Source organism: Hesperophylax consimilis, chromosome 24 (genome assembly GCF_061612785.1).
Source record: "Hesperophylax consimilis isolate HC1 chromosome 24, BYU_Hcon_1.0, whole genome shotgun sequence".
NCBI classification, from domain to species: domain Eukaryota; kingdom Metazoa; phylum Arthropoda; class Insecta; order Trichoptera; family Limnephilidae; genus Hesperophylax; species Hesperophylax consimilis.
The window spans coordinates 17,613,067-17,631,610 of NC_142859.1; the positions used below are offsets into that span (position 1 = coordinate 17,613,067).

Here is an 18,544-nt window from a genome sequence, read left to right on the forward strand (position 1 = left end):
CGATGCACTTCGTAGCGATGTAAAATCATGTGTTTTCGGTTTGAAAATTTCGTCGCCTAGAAATGTTTCAGATGCTTTAAATAAATACCGCGAGTATCTTGGCCTTTGAAATAATCGAGTCTTTTTATAAGCCCAGAAAAAAATAATTTATAAGGTCTATGAAAACTGCTTTAAAGTTCAATATTTCCTACTTACGAACCCATTTTTGGTTATGGTTCTATTGTATAATGTGGCAAATTAAGTTATTTATAAAATGATCGGAAAACATTTAAATATTTATGCCTGAACATCCACAAAATAAAATAAAATGACACTTTTAGGCCATGTTTTTTTCTCGATTAAATCAAAACAGCTGGATGGTGTTAAGCGGGAATTTAAGCCTTATCGCCATCTACGTAAGGAGTGTTATTGATAGCGGCTCGACTAAAAATATTACACGGCGTAGTGCATCGCCTTAATGATTTCTATTATAATGATGAATTCACTATTATATTAGTATAATTTAATATATTTATTAGTTTTTGTCAGTTTTAATCCACTAATAATGTCATGTGGTGAGTATAGTTTCATGTTATTGTCAGAAGCAAGGTTATGTCGGACATTTTGAATAACATAAATGCCTTATGAATGTGTAGGTAAATACAAATACAAGAAAACAACGTTATATTGTGTCAAAATGGATTAAACATGTCAGATTTATTTTGTTATTCTCTGGGAAATATTATTATAATTTTTAATTTCACGAATAAGATAAAATGTGACGTGACAGCTTTCTTGGAAACTTCTTAAGTAAGAGGTCTGTGTTTTTAGAATTTGTATTTCTTTGAAATTTTGCGACGTTTCGACCAAAAATGTTTGTGATATTTTTCCGCTTTTTTTTAACAACAATCGAAATATTGCACATTTTAAATATTAAAGTATATTTGAAATACAAACATCTGAAAAGTAATGATATTTTGTTTCTAAGATGGTATTTGTTTTTGCAATATCTTCAAATAAGAGCAATTAAAAATAATTATACTTATTAATTATTTTTATTTATTAATCTTAAGTTAGCACACCGTCATTTGTGCGAATAATTTTAGAAACATCTTTATACAATATAAAAATAAATTTTGTTAATATAAAGCAGATTTTTTGTGATGTGACATTTAAATTTAAAATAAAAAAACGACAATGTATTAGAAAACAGCATTTAAAAAAATATATATATGCCGACCGGATTTCGCTACAACCGTAGTCTCCACGGTAGAGTATTGTACTGCCCTGAAGAAGCTGGTAAACTTTGAAGCTTGTAAGTAATTGTTTTATTGTAAAATAAAAATTATCATTATTTGGCGAACATTATAAATAGTTAAATATTTTAAATTTAAGCATAATAAATCTCAAACAAAACATTAATATTTGAGAAAGACATATTTTTATTAAATTTCTTTTAAAATCAATATATAGGTCAAGCAATTTATGTTGAGGTGAGAAGGATTTTCCATTGATGAATATTTATACCAGTCCATCAATGAAGACTTTGTGAAACATCACTGAAAACAGGCTTTTGTTTTGCTAACGCCTAAGTATTATATTTAGCAAAAAAAGAACAAAAATTCGGTGCTCTTATTTAAGTATTGGAAAAGTAATTTGAAAAGATTTACTACGTATTCTTTTTATTACATTGTACGGGACCAAGTTAGTGAAGCCCGCACAAATACTGCAAATTCAATAGGGCACCGGCACACATTGACACCTTGATCTGAGAGTTTTTGCAGGGGCAGTAGGAAAACATTAAATTAAACAAGCATTACTTTCCCGAGTACTCTCGGATGAGAAGTGACTGTTTGTACCAGTTACTTCTCTATTTATTGGACAAAATTATACATTAAATTTCACACATGTTCAATGAGAGTAATTAGCGATCACCCTAATCTCTTCACTGTGTTGAACAAAACAAAAACATTAGTTTTTAAATGTATGGTGGCGCCGAAAATCCATTAATTTTAACTATAGCAGTCGCACATTAAGGATGTGGGATAATATTATAGTATCATATTTATTTTGACGCAGATATCTAAATGGTTTTATCAAAAATATTAAGGACATCGTAAAAACTTGAGATCTTGTTATCTCATAATGACTTTGGCTCTGCACGTCCGATATAACATTTAAAACTTAAATTTTTTCTATTAATTTAATTTTTTTCCAAAGTTTAATAACGAATTTGAAATGTGCTGAAATCAAGAAATGCATATATGTTCGGCTCAACTCTTCCGATGGAAACATGTTAATGAAACCCTGCAACTCTGCGTAGATCACTCTCATTTGTAACAGCATGCTTACCAGTTTCGGTACAATAGTGCGTTTAGTAAGGGCTAATTTAAAACTGTCGTGCATAACAAATTTTTTCCAGTGTTGTTGCACCGAAACCGGCTGGCATCTTCAAATAAAGTGAAATGGTTTACACAAATTTGCAGTTTTCAATTTATCTGTATTGGCGTAGTGTTGGTTGAACCGAAACCGGCTGACATCTTTAAATAAAGTGAAATGGTTTACACAAATTTGCAGTTTTCAATTTATCTGTATTGGCGTAGTGTTGGTTGAACCGAAACCGGCTGACATCTTCAAATAAAGTGAAATGGTTTACACAAAGTTGCAGTTTTTAATTTATCTGTACTGGCATAGTGTTGGTTGCACCGAAACCGGCTGACATCTTCAAATAAAGTAAAATGGTTAACACAAAGTTGCAGTTTTTTTATTTAATTATGATAATATCTTACTTCATCTTTCATAGATGTACTGAACCAAGTCAAATAGTATATTTTAATAATAGAAGACAACGTCTCTATAATTAATGGAATGCATCTTTGAGGATTTTTTAATAAACTTAAATTCCCTATTGTGTTTTCCACGTCAAATCCGAAGATCAGTATGTAGAGGCAAATGAAAATCTCAATAAAATTAAACAATAAATTTGCACTTGTTTGATAGTTTATTGTTTCCTTGTAAAGTTGATTGAGATGGCACAGTTCGTAGTGCAACTCTCTGCATAGTGCGAGATTATAAAATCTTTGACTGAACGCATGAGATTTGTATTTTTCAGGCCAATAGTATTTCGGTTTTTGCGTTTCAAATGCAACATTATGGTGTAAATTATATAACGTTTCGTTTACTTCTTTAAACCTCATTTTCAAAGCGCGTAGAATGCTTATTTCTTCCACCAATACAATTAATAAAAACCTTTCTGGCTGCATGTTGTAATACCAAATTAGGAAGCATACTTTTTGATCAATATCACAAACCAAAATGAAGATCGTTAACGAAATAACCCAATAAACAAACATGAAAAAGGCTGTTATTTTTATACTTTTATGGAATTTCACGTTGTTAATTTTGTTTCCAGTTGCTTCGAACTTTAAATCAAATATATCAAATGCTTTTTTCATGCGTTGGTAATGTCCAGAATTTTTCCAATTAAAAAATAGACAAATCGCAATGGCTCCGATTCCTCCAATAAAGCGTATGTCTCTGATTTCTTCATCAATACCTTCAAAATGCTCATCCTTCGGCTCCACTAAATATTTCCTCAGCCAATAGTTAATGAACCAAAATGTGTAATTGAGGGACACGAAGATATATATCAAGTTGAACACATTTTTCTTTCTGGTGAATTGAAAAAATGTTAAAAATTTGTAAAGCTTTCCGTTAAAGTGTATCGGAGATATGTTTAGTCCATAAAATATCTTAAATATTTCTACTGGAACGAGTGACTGACTGAATGTTGACATACTTGATTGAAATTCGAGTTTTTGATTCTAGCTTCCCTCTAAAAATTAACAAAAAGACAAACTATTGATATTCAAATAAGCAAAATTAAAATGATGACATGTTGCCGCTTCAAAACCTTTGATAATTTTTCGAAATCCACAATTTATAAGCTAAGAAAAATTGACATTTTAAACACAAATCTTCTAAATTCATTCAATGGATTATAAATAATATCTCAATCTGTTCAAAATTATTATATTTTCACGTTTAAACACGTTTCTCCCTTCAATTTCGCTCTACTTAAAAATCTAAATGTTTTAATGCTAAAATAGTTACTTTTATAAATAAAAAGCTACTACAAGTATCTGCCATTCATATGCAATGCTTTTAAATGTGCTGGGGAAATTTCTATGCCTTAAAGAAAACCAATGATTTTTTTGCACTTTGCGACAATGTAATGGCCCCAACAATTACATCGATAACTGCGTTGAACTGTAGCTAATCGTTTTTGTTAAAACTGCAGAAAAATTACGGAGAATATAAAGAATTTTATAATTCGGCCAATGTAGAAAAAGACTTGGAGGTTTTTAAAAAAACTACTACGCGTAGCACTGTGATTTGTATGCTCCGTCTATTAAGTTAACACTACGATGGAATTAACCGATCTGACTGAAAGCCAAAAGCAAATACAATAATAATCAGACGAATGTAGCTTTATATTTAGAATATTATTAAATCGCTACTTGTTGGCTTATTTTATAGAAACGGACTATATTATTATGTCCATAACATTTTCCCGAGTTAATGGAAGCTCTACAGAATTGGGGTTTTCCGTTGTGTAGTGGAGTTGGAAGGAATCATCCAGATAAGGCTGTGGAAGGAGGTTCCATGATATTAGTGAAACTGTTTTCCAATTTTTATGACGGCATTACGACTAATAAAATAGCAACACAATGGTATCTCGAAAATTAGTCTTATACTTTTCGAATTCTCGTGAATTCGGAATCGTTTTCGAAGTAATTTGTATTTTTTTTTCTAAAGAAAGGTAGTTTTTCACGTGATTTTATATTTTTAAGTACCAAGGCAAATGTTAACACCTGAAAAGTAATAAAACTATGTTCTGTAATGCTGATATATTATTTTCTTAGGCTATTTGTTTTACTGAAATGTTTTTTCAATAAGTCGATATTTTAAGCAGCTCACAGAGATTAAATAAATCCACAAAAAAATATCACTGTTATACAATTCCTAAACACAGTCTCCAGGAAAAATTTACACAATACAATAATCATACCACATGTTAATTACTCTAGCAGTTTTCTATTCTAAGCGAACGATAGATTAATCAAACCAATGAAAATACTACAAAGTAAAGCTTTGCGAATTATACTGAAGATAATTATATATACGAAAATCAAGGAATTGTTGAAGGATTAAATATCTTATCATTTAAAAAAAATATTTACTTCAACACTTTATTTTTAATGTAATGAATATTTAATGGCATCCTATCAAAAGTCGTTGATATACGGAAAAATGGGGATATTTGGCAAATGAAAGGAAGAATTAAAATTAGAAGAAAATGTAAGTTAATTTTAACTTAAATTTCGAAAATATGTGATTAAGTAAGAAAATATGATTTAAGAAAACATATTTAATTAATAATGAAAAAAGTCAACATGCTTAGTTTAAACTATAGTTCTCTTCATCGGGGTCGTATACTAAATCTAAATAATGTATATTAACATTGGGAGAAGGGTGGATTTGGCAAACCCAAATTTGCTCAAGAATTGATGTGGGAGTGGAAGAGGTAAGAGGGGTGGGAGTTCGTTAGATAATAAATTGGTCGTTATAAGGGGAAAAAATATTCCAGAGGATTGTTAACTAATTTTGTCTGATTAAAAGTGGTGTAAAATAACTGAATTGACTAAGGTCATTAAGTTGTGAGTATCGAAATTGTATAGATTCTTTTAGCCATTCTCTTCTTTGTTTCTAATGGACTAGAAGTTACCCACGACTTTCAATGTTTCTAATTAGAATCGATAACATTTTCTAATCAAACGACACTCACGTATTAACATTCTCTGATCAAGCGACACTTACGTATTAATAAAGCCATGATGAACTCACCTCACGCTTAATAGCTTCACTGAATCTCGCCATGCAATACAACTTCACTGCAGCCTCCGCCCCCATCATAAAAGGGGGCAAGCACAATAAAAGATTATCCGCAGGCAATACCTTTTTATTCTGAACCGTAAACCCATATGACAGCATGTAGATAACCAGAAATATGTTCACAAAGGAATCGAAGATATTTGCAACGCTTTGAATTGAAAATATACCCTTCAAATCACCTGTCAAATCGCACAACTGGTAATGAATATCTCTAAAGGTAGTCATCTTTGATAAAATTGCTGAATCGCCAAGGTATTTTACGTCTTTCAAAGCTTCCACATGTATGATACCTTCTCTCATTGTTAGGTCTTTGTGAGAATGAGAAAAAATTTCCTGTATTGCTTTATTCAATACTTTATATCTGTGATTCACCGCGATTAAGAATAATATCTCTTGCATAAAGTACGCTATCATAATCATTTTTGGATAGTTGTTCAAAAACCACATTCGGCAACAATTCATCTTACTTGTTTGGCATATTAAAAATACATAGTAAATGAAATAAAGAACCCAATAAGAAAACGCCAAAATCATCTGCAAAACTACAACGCGTTTTAAAGATTTATTTATTTGATTTCTAGTTTCAGGAATCAGTTGTTTATCAAATATAATAAAAGCATTAAGAAAGGTTTTTAATTTCGAGGCGTTTTTCAGGGTGCAAACAAATGTTATATAAACTGTTAAACATCCTACAAATCTAAATACGTAGTCCACATATCGATCAAATAGAGGCATTTTAGGATCAAAATTATCTGAGAATAATTCGTCTGCAAAAATGTAAAAATATAACGAATACATCAGAACTGTGTAAGCCACACTGAATAAGCAGAAATTTGAGTTTTTAGCTTTTGAGCTTTTGGAGTCGTCGTTGTTTTTAGATACGTATAAACCGAATATTGTGAAAGCTTTTAAAAGCGGCATTATTGCTTGTTTTAACGTGATATTTGTTGATGGTTTCGGGAAATCACTCGTCATTTTAATAAATTTAATCGTAATGAAAAATTATCGGACTGTTATATCGACTTTTCACATCGGCGTCTAAATAATGATTAGTCAGTACATATTCCAATAATAAACATCCGAGAAATAATTTTGCTGGAGTGATTTGAAAATTAGTATAAGTGATGTTATCTTAATTCTATTTAATGCCATTTCTAGTTAGTAATAGTTAGAAATTAATTACAAACTAACATGTGAATTTGATTATAAATTCTGTGTGGCGTGATTATTATCAATGTCTTCATTAGAATGAAGTTTTATTTTGTGTTCAAATTTCACATGACGTGGCATGTCAAAGAGGGATTATGATATAAATATAAAAGGAAAATATTTAACGATATAAAGATTCGATTTTATTTAAATATATATATATTCCGCAATAGTTGTATAATATTGCTAGAAGAATGAAATTAAGCAAAGTTTTTATAGAAAATCGGAAAAAAATAAAAGAAAAAACATAACACAATATTAAGTAAAAAAAAAATAGGAAGTTTACGTATTTGAAAGAACAAGGTAATATCTTGAGATCTCTTGGTATTTCTGGGTATCCCTACCTTCATCTCCCCATCTTCTTCCCCTCTCAACTAACTTTAGCCTCACAAAATTCCACGATTGGGGATGCCATAGTCTCACTGGCTCCAGAAGGTTGAAAGCAGTTGAGACTTTTGAAGTTGGAAACAAATAAAGTTGTCCAAGTTTTAGCACAAAGAGTATTAGGCTTTTCCATATCAATTGTATGTATTGTATATTGATAACATTTCTAGGGCCAACGTGAACTTGTTTTGATCTTTACCATAGTATGGTAGACCTCACTAGACCCCATATTATGACATAACATCATTTATAACATAACTTTGAGCCATTCGAATCCATACTTCAAATTGACTATAATCATTTTCAATGTCTGATCAAATTAAACTCACAGAAAAAAATGATGAACTTACCTCTAATTTTACTGCTTCACTGAATCTCGCCATAAAATACAGTTTCACTAAAGCCTCGGCTCCCGTCGTGAAAGGTGGCAAACACAAGAGTAGATTTTCCGAAGGTAGTACCTTTTTATTCTGAACCGTGAACCCATATGACAGCATGTAGATCACCAGAAATATATTCACGAAGGAATCGAAGATATTGGCAACGCTTTGAACTGAAAATATACCCTTCAAATCGCTTGTCAGATCGCACAACTGGTAATGAACATCTCTAAACGTTGCCATCTTTGATAAAAATGCAGCATTGCTTAGATCGTCTGAGTCTTTCAAACCTTCCACATGTACAATTCCTTCTGGCATTATTAGTTCTTTGTGTGGACTAGAAAACATATCTTGTATAGCTGTGTTCAATATTTTAAATCTGTGATTCACCGCGATTAAGAATGATATCTCTTGCATAAAGTACGCCATCATTAACATTTTTGGATAGTTGTTCAAAAACCACATTCTGCAACAATCGATTTTGTTTGTTTTGCAAATCAAAAACACGTAGTAAATGAAATAAAATATCCAATAAGAAAACGCAATAGACAATTGCAGAAAGACAACGCGTTTCAATGCTTTGTTTATTTGATTCTTAGTCTGCTGAAGTAGTTGGTTATCAAATTTGTTGAGAGCGCTCAGAAATTTCCTTAATTTTGATGCGTTTTTTAGGGTGCAGACAAATGTTATGTAAACGGATAACAACCCAGCGAATCGAAATATGTAGTCCACATATCGATCAAATAAAGGTATTTTACTATCAAAATTGTCATAAATAAATTCGATGAAAAAAATATAGAAATAAAACGAATAAACCAAAACTGTATATGCCACACTGAATAAGCAAAAATCAGAGCTTTTTGCCTCTGTGATTAAAGAGTTATCGTTGTTTTTAGACACATACAAACCGAATATTTTAGAAGCTTTTAAAAGCGGCATTATGGCTTGTTTTAATGTGATGTTTTTTCCTGAGTTTCGAAAAATGTTTCCCATCTTCAGTTATTTTTTCAAATATTGAGTAAGTTTCATAAAATTAGGTGTACTTTTCACCTCAGCTTCAAAATGAAGAGTGATAAATATTACAGTAGAAATCGATTGTTTTTATGATTTTGCATGAATGATTTAATAATAATTATGACAATTTTGAACCAATGCCACTTTCCTCGTTATTGTTTGTTTGGCAAATCAAACTTAATTATATATACGGGAACGATTATAAATTCTGTGCGGCGTGTTTATAATAATGTTTTTATCCACTTATAAGTGGCGGTCCGTGATTTTTCATGTCTAGAGTTGTAAGGTTGAAAATTTCCACATTAAAGATGTTGTTCTCTCGGTTGTTCTGAACAAATCTTACTCTGTTATACGGGTATCATTTTTTTGTATTTCTTTGAAAATAACTTAAATATTCTAAAACCTTAATACTCCGGAGTATGTGCAACATGTTTAATGACAAAAGGCATATTTTCCTGCAGCCAAACTTTGATTAAACTGTTTTCGTATTACAAATTTTTCAGGCTTAATTCGAATTTCAGGTTTTAATACTGTGTTCACCGTGTTTTTTATAGGTAATGAATGAACTTATGAATGAATTTGAAATAGTAGATCGACAAATATGACATTTAATAATTAGGTCCCAATGGTCTAGTGCCTAAAGACCGGTAAGATAGAGATCCTGGGTTCTATGCCTAATTGTGACTGTTTTATTTTTTTTATTTTCTGTATCTTTTCTTTTTCATGTTTTGTTTAGATTTGTTAGTATTATCTTCTTCTTCAATGATGTATTGCATTGATAGATATAATCTTCAAAAGCTAAAGAAAAGTTTTTATCAAGTTGTGGTGCATTAAAATGCGCGTATTTTTGATTTTTTCCTGGCATTTTTCCGCTTTTTAATCATTGCCTTTGTGCTTTGTAGTTAAGATTGTAAAAATTTAATTAACTAACTAACCATCACGCCGTTTCCCCGCAGGGGTAGGCAGAGAGGACGGACCGCCAAACAACTCGGTCTTGGCAAGCACTTCTTGCCTCATTCACATTCATACATCGTCTCATACATACTCTTTTATTATTCTGACTCTTGACATGGCCCGACTCGAGTATTTGATTCACTTGATCGTGCCATATCTTCCTCGGGCGTCCCCGACTTCTGCTACCATTCGCATTTGCCTCATATATCCTCCTTACACTCCTATCTTCGCTCATTCGCTCTACATGCCCAAACCATCTAAGCGTCCCTTTCTTAATCTTACTCATAACGCTTACATCAGCCTTGCACTCTTTGTGAATCTCCACATTCCTCACACGATCAAACATGGTTTTATAGACATACGCCTCAGGGATCTCATTTCAACAGCATTTAATCTACTTTCATCCTTTCTTTGCCAGTTCCATGCCTCACTTTCATACATCAAGGTAGGTACCAGCACTCCGTTGTGGACTGCTAACTTCGCTTCTTTAGACAATTTTTTGTTAGCGCCAAAAGCGTTAAGTCCTCCATTAACGGAATTACCTGTATTTACCCTTCTTTCAATATCTCTGTTAGCCTTCCCATCTCTCGTAAACATACTTCCTAAATACACAAACTCATCCACCTGCTCCAAGTATTCCTCATTCACAATCATATTGCACACTGTTTTCATACTCTCTCTTTCAAACACCATGACTTTAGACTTACTTACATTCATCATTAACTCATTCTTCATTCATACTTCGTTCATCCTAGACACGAGAGACTGAAGATCATCCATACTATTAGCAATCAGCACCGCATCATCAGCATACAACAGGCAACATACTTTCAGATTACTCAAATTCGCGCCCAGTCCCACCTCTTTCAATTCTTGCATACAATTATCCATGTATTGATTGAATAACCACGGTGACATATTGTAATAATTTAATTTTTAATATCAATGTTTCTCTGCTTTGGATTGTTGAAACACTTATGTGGGAAGTAAACAAAATGTGATGCTAGACCTCACTACAAGAATTTATAAAAATATATGTAAAAAGGTTTCTTCTTTCATTAAAGATAATTTGTAAATGCATTTTCACACTTTAATATCGTAATAAGTATTATTTTCGATTGTTTTAACATAATATTATTCATTTTTCAAACGCAAAAACCGTGTCGTAACTTAATCGTACAATTCCAACTGCGAAATCAGTGGTTCTCAACCATTTTCGGAACTTCATTGCGGAACACTTTTGATTATTTTAACAAAACACGTAAATAAAAAATAAATATAATAATAAAAAAACCATATTATAGAAAAGAAAAACATTTTGAGCTTGTAAACTTTTGCTCGCATTTTCCTTTTTGCATCATAGAAATCTATTTAAATAAAATTGTATATCTCCGAAAGTTCTTCGCCAATTGCTTTGAAATTTTGACACAACGTGGAATTCGAATACTCATGTGTTTTATATACCCATACCCATATTATTATTATACAAGTGTTAAGGGACGTACTTGACTTATTTTAACCAGTGATTCCTTATATAATTTGGAGTAAAAATGGTAAATAAAATTTTGAAATCCGTTGAATTTTTTTTTTACATTATTATTATTATTTTTTTATATATCAACTCCACACAGAAGGCCCTGAAGAAAATAATTTCCCTCAGGGCCTATGTCATCTTTGGGGATGCTGTGTGGAGGGTCTATTTGTGGAGAGGAAGAAGTGAACATGGGTCTTGAAGAGTCCCATGTTGTAGGAGGGAGGAAACACAGAGGCCGGCAGTTCATTCCAGAGCCGAGCTGTTGAACTTAAGAACGAATCGTAGAAGCGACCCGTTCTCGTGTGACAAATGTCAACCGTGTACATCTGTTGGACGCGCGTTTGGCGTGTATCCCGACTACGCACCGGTGCCGAAGGGATCAATGACGCTAGTTCCTCAGAGCATCTTCCATTGTAATACCGATAGAACAAGGACAGCATACCTACCTGACGCCTGTGCTCTAAAGATTGCAGTCCGTTTGTTAAGATTGGGGAATCTATCAAACGGACCGCCCGTTTTTGCACAGAGTCAAGGGTTTTTTTCAGATATTTAGGGGCTCCGGACCAGAGATGGCTGCCAAATTCGACAGTAGGGCGCACTTGCGATTTGTACAGGGTCAGCAGTTGTGTACTATTAAAGTATCTGCGGGCCCTGTACAGTACCTACGCCCAGCTTCTGAGAGGCCAACTTTACTCTGGCTTCGATGGAGCCCCCGTACCTGAGCTGGTCACTTATAGTTACACCAAGCATATCAATGGAAGGCCTGTTCGGAAGATTGCTTCCGTTGAAGGAGACTAGATTATCATTTGGATCCCCTGTAGACGTAATCAGACAGAAACCATTTAACCATTTAAACCTACGCTCTATAAAATGATTGCCTTTTTGTCAATTTTTACATTTCTCTGGATACTCAACAATTTAAAATTTGTTTTTTTTTGAAAATTTTATCATTAAAAGTAGTATAAGTTATATTGTTAACATATTTTTTGCATAAAAAATTATAATTATATGTATATATATATAGATATATATATATATATATATATATATATATATATATATATATATATATATATATATATATACATATAATTATAATTTTTTATGCAAAAAATATGTTAATATGATATATATATATATATATGTATATATATATATATATATATATATATATTTTTTTACTCGGTTTAAATATATAATATATGTTTCTTGATGTTAATTAATATCTCTCTAATAGAGACTAACTCGTGTTTGGTGAGGAATTTTCGGGGAACACTTTTATCAAGTTCGCGAAACATTAATGTTCCGCTGAAACCGTTCAAGAATCGCTGTGCCCAGGAGCCTAGGGCGTTCTAAAAAAAATAGAAAACGTTCCTAATTTGAAATTCAAATTGCTCCTCGGTTATGTGTAGCAGTAAAATAATACAATACACGCTGCTACTGCTTTTGTATTTGAAATGGCGCCGCAGCGGTAGGCAGTGAAATATAGCTGCATCGTTTCTCACTTCACGGTACACTTGCTAGAAATAATGACATCAGAATGTCTTTAGAAAACTGAAATAATCCTGGATTTCACTAGAAAAACCAAATGCCTCCGGCTATTTTTTGAAGTGATCTGTTATTTTTAGACATTTTCAATTTAAGGCATAATGTGCAGACAGAATTTATTTCATTGAATTAAAAAAACACACTTTGTAATACACAGCTTTTATTTAACAAATAAAAAAAAGCCAACCAGGTTTCGCTTTTCTCAAGTTTCATCGGGGCTTATAATTAACTCATCATTATTACATTCAGACACACACAAAAGACAAAGATAGGAACGAAGACAATAGAAAAGAGGGAGACAAAATATTATGGGAGATGTAAAGGGGATGAGGTAACAGTTTCAAAGAAAAGTGAGTATTGCCGAATTTAATAAAAACCTAAAAGCGGGACAGCAGGCCGTACCCTAATGAAATGTTAGTACTTTCTGAATATATAGGAACACGTGTTTATGCACCTGCGTTTGCCCTGTTAATATTTAATGACGATATATATTTTTAATTTTTTATATGAATACCGCACAAGAGTTTCAACTGCTCCCAACCGTCTGTAGCCAGTGAGACTATGGCATCCCCAATTGGGGTATTTGTGATGCTGAAGGTATTGGGGAGAGGAAGGAGATGGAGAAGAGGAAGGTGGGGGAGTACCTGGCTATTCAGATCTGGTCGCCAAATACGGATAGAACCATTTCAAGCATCTTTTCAATTCTTAATGTTGGTTGTACACCAGTGCGATACTGAGAGTATTTTCCACTGTGAAAATGCTCAGATATAGTGATTGTTATGAACACGTGTTTCGACGTCGCGTTAATATATTCCCTTTTTACTAAAAGTTTAACATGAAACCTATCAATTAGTTCGTTAAGGGGCTGCATTCCCCTTTTTAACAGGATTACGAATAATTTGAATAGATTTTTAATAAATTTGCAATATTATATTTTATACAGTAGGTTTTATCCGTGCAGCTTTCTTAAATTCCAGGGCTTCAAAATGATTTAATTTAATTCAAAATCCATTTTCATGTAATGTTTTAGTTAGAGATGCTTTATCGGAAGAGTAATTCGTTTAAAATAAATTATCATTGATAACGTAAAAATATTTGAAAAAAAAACTCCTGTTATCGTCGTTATAATCTTAAAGAACTTAGCTAGCAGAGGTATTGAACACTCGACGCATTGGTTCAGTCAGCTACTAACCGGATAATGCTAATGTTATATCCATTTTATAATTCCGTCCCGTTCACCATCTCGCAAAGTGAAAGGGTTCATCGTTTGGAAATTTTCATCACAAATCACAAAAAGCCTGCAGGAGTGTGCGTGTATCCGCAATTACTCAACAACTGGTAAAATTTTGGTGTTCTGTCATACTACTGGGTGTACCGTGACTAATGATCACTTTACTACCGTGCTACCAGGAAAAATGTCTTTTTCGTGTCGCTTCTATCCGAGGGAAAAAGCGCCACTTTGTATAGTAAACAGTCACCCACTGTGCAATCTGTGAATTTAGCGGAACTTGGACATATAAACTTTTTGTTGGGTAGATTTAAGACGTGAAAAACAAACACGTTGTTGTGGGCCCAACTATTGAAATACATGGGTTTCCTCGGAAGAGATGGCTTTAATAAGCCGCACCAATGCAGTAACAGACGTTGTTGTTGATTTTTTCTTCATACATTGTCCCCACATAGGATGCTATGTGGAGGGTCTGTTTTAAGGAAAGGAAGGAGAGATGTATAAGGTTGGGTGGGAATCTAGGGATCAGTTGGTCCGGGAGTGATAGACATATGAATATGCAGTGCAGGGCGATGGGTCCAGAGACCAATTGGGTCAAAGGGTCTCCCCAAACCAGCCTCTCCTTATCTAGGTAGTTGGTGGGGAGGCGCAAACTGATGAACTCAGGAACCCCTGCAAAATTACCAAACGTTGCGAACCAAGTGACGTGACCTACGGCAGAGGTAGTACCCAAACAAGGCTCTCAAATTGTGCGTGTATGATGCGTAATTAGGGCCTAAAGAACTGTGTATTGTAATGTGGAGATATTCAACAACAGAACATATTGTAGAAGAACTTCCCTTTATCAGTTTCTCAGAGGCACATCTCTGCTAAACAAAGTACACCCGATGCTTTCAACTGGCTGAATAATCTCAGTATCGTCTTTGATCTTCAAGAACTCTCCTCTACCATACAAAGAACAAGGTAAGTTATTGAATAATTTAATTCTTAGTTTTTTCGTGTTGAAGCTACGAGACTACGAGCTACTAAATGGACACTTCGCAAAAAACATACGCGTTGTCATTTTACACTCATTGAGATGCTAAAACGGAAGCCAGTTGGTCACCGCTGACCCAGCACATTTCACACACTACTGATTGATACCCAATTAAATGATCTCAAAGCTTCAAAATTAATGTTTGGATTCCATACAAAGAAGTAAATTTAGAATCAAATTCACAATGCCAGAGCACATCATTTGCAGGCTTTAAAGGGATGTACCTACTAAAAAACTCATTCTCCAAGAAGTGGTCACACCCCAACTGCTAAGGTTGGGTTGTTTCAAATTCTTTAAACATTTATTGATGGGCATCAAATTGTTGGCAAGCGAAATTTTCAAATTTTGACATTTGAATGGTCCCCGTTAAACGACAATTTCGCGTTGTATTTTTGATTTTGAACAAATCAGTTGTCACGCATAACGGTCGCATTTCAAGTTATTGTGCCTTTCAATCAATCTGAATTTGTTGAAATTCCGTTCGAGAGTCTAATATTCAAATGATGGTCTCAAATATTATGAGTTTGCAACATTACAGACTAAATTGCGAAAGCATCTATAACACATAACTTTTGCCGTAAATATAGTAATAAGTTCACGTAATATATAATAGATCAAAACATAAATATTGGCAACAATACACAGATCTCAGATTTCACGTAGTCATGAAACGCTCAGAGCAAAAAAACACACGTTAGAGTCCGGTGATTTTAGAAAAGACGCCGAGAAAACTTGGAAAAATTATTACAGATTTGTCTGACTGTGGAAGTTTTTCCATGCGGGCAAATTGCCGTGAATTATGCCGAGTTTTCTCTTCGAGAGCCATTTAGGTTTTGTTATTTTCTTGCCCGATTTGACAAACCGCCCAAAGCCTCCAAAGCTCTGAAATGCCAGGCCTCACGCACTGCCGAGATGAAATAGAGCCAAAGTTTTTCACACAATTTTTCACGATCCCCTGAACTTATGAATCGAATTAAATATAGATACATTCTAACGTGAATCCTTTTTGTTACGAGAGTTTTGGTGATAAATTATTTGTGCATGGCGACAGAAATAGTTTTGTTTTTTACTGGAATAAATTATTTTATTCAGTTTCTTACATGGAAAATACAGTTTGAAAGGGTAGCCCGTAACAGGCGAGGATTGCGGTAAATAAGACGCATGGACACGGAAGAAGTAAATAGCTTCATAATGTGTCAGTTTGATATCAGTTTTGATTTATGGCGATAAAAGCAAGTTTTTCTTGTGATTTTTTTTTTTACGTCTTTTCTATTCTCTTGGCAAACCTAAGCTCTAAAACACGAGAGTGTAGTTGATATTATCGCCTCCTCCGAGCGTTGTCCCATGTCAGCTATTCGTGGCAGATTAGAGGACACGAAACGAACCACTGCCTTCCAAGAGTACTGTTTTTTTATGTTGTTTTTAATGAAATTAACGTTCAAAAGCGGAGCCAGTAGGACTATGGCATCATCAAATGCGATGGTTGTGGGTAAGGGGATGGTTGGGTAGTACCTACATGCCTTTTCAGATCTGCTGGCAAAACTACCACCATATAACACACTGCAAATATAGTTACTATATTTTATATTAATTATTTTATGAAAAAATGTATAAATTTTAACTATTTTCATTTGAGCCAGCATTTGAAAATGTTCCCTCTGGATCTAGAGAGCCAAGAATATTAATTCCGCCATGGATGTTTTCAAAGGATATTAATTAACTAATAATATAGCCTTCGTAGTCGAGGATTAGGGGTACGGGCCGTCGACAAGCAATCTGGAGGTCGTGCGGTTGTTCGGCGTGCGAAAAAAAAATATTTTTAATATTTATTCATTAAAAATAATATTAAGCATACCGTGACACGTTCCGAAGTGGAAGTTGCGCTCAGTATCGCTCTGGTGTAAGAACGCCATTCATAATGGAAATGTTGCTTGAAATGGCTTTAGCCGTGTTTGGTGACCTGGTCTGAATAGCCAGGCACTATTTCCTTCCCCTCGCCACTAACTTCAGTCTCACAACATACCCCGATTGGAGATGTCATAGTCTCACTGGCTCCAGATGGGAGCATTTGGGACTCTTATTTAATTTATTCATGTTTTATTATAAACTCCCTGATTGGCTTATACGTGCTTATACCTACTTATACATTTTATAATATAAGAGACGTTGTCCTGCCACAGAACGCCTTCTAATCTGAAAAAAAAAATCGTTGATATACAGGGTTTTCCAATAAGATGTGTTATTTTGAATAGCCCGCTATTTCGGTAGATGTTACTTTTGAAGCTGTCATTTTTTGATAATTGACGCCATTAATAAAAATGGAACGATACACGCTTCAACAACGCATTGAAATTATTAAAATTCACTTGAGTGAATCAAATGCAAATCATCTTGAGTGATGAAGCCCATTTCCACCTCGGTGGCTTCGTCATCAAGCAAAATTGGCGCATCTGGGGCTCGGAAAACCCAAGAATTATTGTTGAAAAACCTCTTTATCCTCAACGTGTGACTGTTTGTTGCGGTTTATGGTCCAACGGAGTCATTGGACCCTACTTTTTCGAAAATGAGGCTGGAGCAACAGTTAAGGTGAATGGATTGCGCTATCGAGAGATGATTAATGATTTTTTTATGGCCGAAATTGGATGGTATTGATCTGGAAAACGTATAATTTTAACAAGAAGGCGCTACGTGCCACACAAGCAACGAAACCATTGATCTTTTACAATTGAATATTTACAATTGAATATCAAAATAACACCTCTTATTGGAAAACCCTGTATATATTCATTTTTTAGATCTCGATATCAGCGCCACTTATCATATCCAAAACAATTATATATTTCAAGCTGGAACCAATTATACACATTCATTTTATTGAAATCGGTTTAGCGGTTCCGGTGACTGGCGTGTATCAACACATTGACACGTGATTTTCATGTATTAAGATTCAAGTAATTTACAATAAAAATAATATAAACAAAATAAATGCAATCGCTCCTACGCAGAATTCTGTCGAAACATTACTTGGCTGGTAGGAAGATATCTGTGTAGGTATCAATAACAGGAAAGTGTAAAAGATTTGTACAATCATCAAAATTTCTAAATTAGTTCATCTTTTGTTATCTTTAAATCGGATCTCGAAATGATCATTGTAGTGTGGAAACAACAAAGTCTGTTCCAGTCGCAATTAACCATTTGGACCTCTTTAAAATTGAGTTACTCGTCTCAGAAGGAACCCGTTCTACCTACATAATAAAATGTACAATACAGTCGGTTGCTGCTAACAATCTATGACTGCAAAACTAGAGTGGGTGTGTTACTTA

The 18,544-nt window shown here is 33.6% G+C and overlaps 1 protein-coding gene across 1 annotated transcript; it reads right to left on the minus strand.

Annotated features, from left to right (window-relative positions):
• Positions 1–1,795: 1,795 nt before the first annotated feature.
• On the minus strand, positions 1,796–6,669 carry LOC149412004 (uncharacterized). The gene is made up of 3 exons (XM_089646287.1): positions 6,481–6,669; positions 5,887–6,267; positions 1,796–1,849 (listed from the first exon to the last, which is right to left on the minus strand). The coding sequence occupies exons 1-3, from the start codon at positions 6,667–6,669 to the stop codon at positions 1,796–1,798; spliced, it is 624 nt and encodes a 207-aa protein (XP_089502413.1).
• Positions 6,670–18,544: the final 11,875 nt, after the last annotated feature.

What these genes read in the sequence shown, in the direction of transcription:
- LOC149412004 (XM_089646287.1), bottom strand. Translation starts at nt 6,669, where the DNA reads ATGCCTCTATTTGATCGATATGTGGACTACGTATTTAGATTTGTAGGA. An exon ending in ATAAATCTTTAAAACGCGTT is followed by an intron (nt 6,268 to 6,480) that starts GTAGTTTTGCAG and finishes AAAGCAATACAG; the next exon opens with GAAATTTTTTCTCATTCTCA. An exon ending in GTGAAGCTATTAAGCGTGAG is followed by an intron (nt 1,850 to 5,886) that starts GTGAGTTCATCA and finishes TCCAATAAATAG; the next exon opens with AGAAGTAACTGGTACAAACA.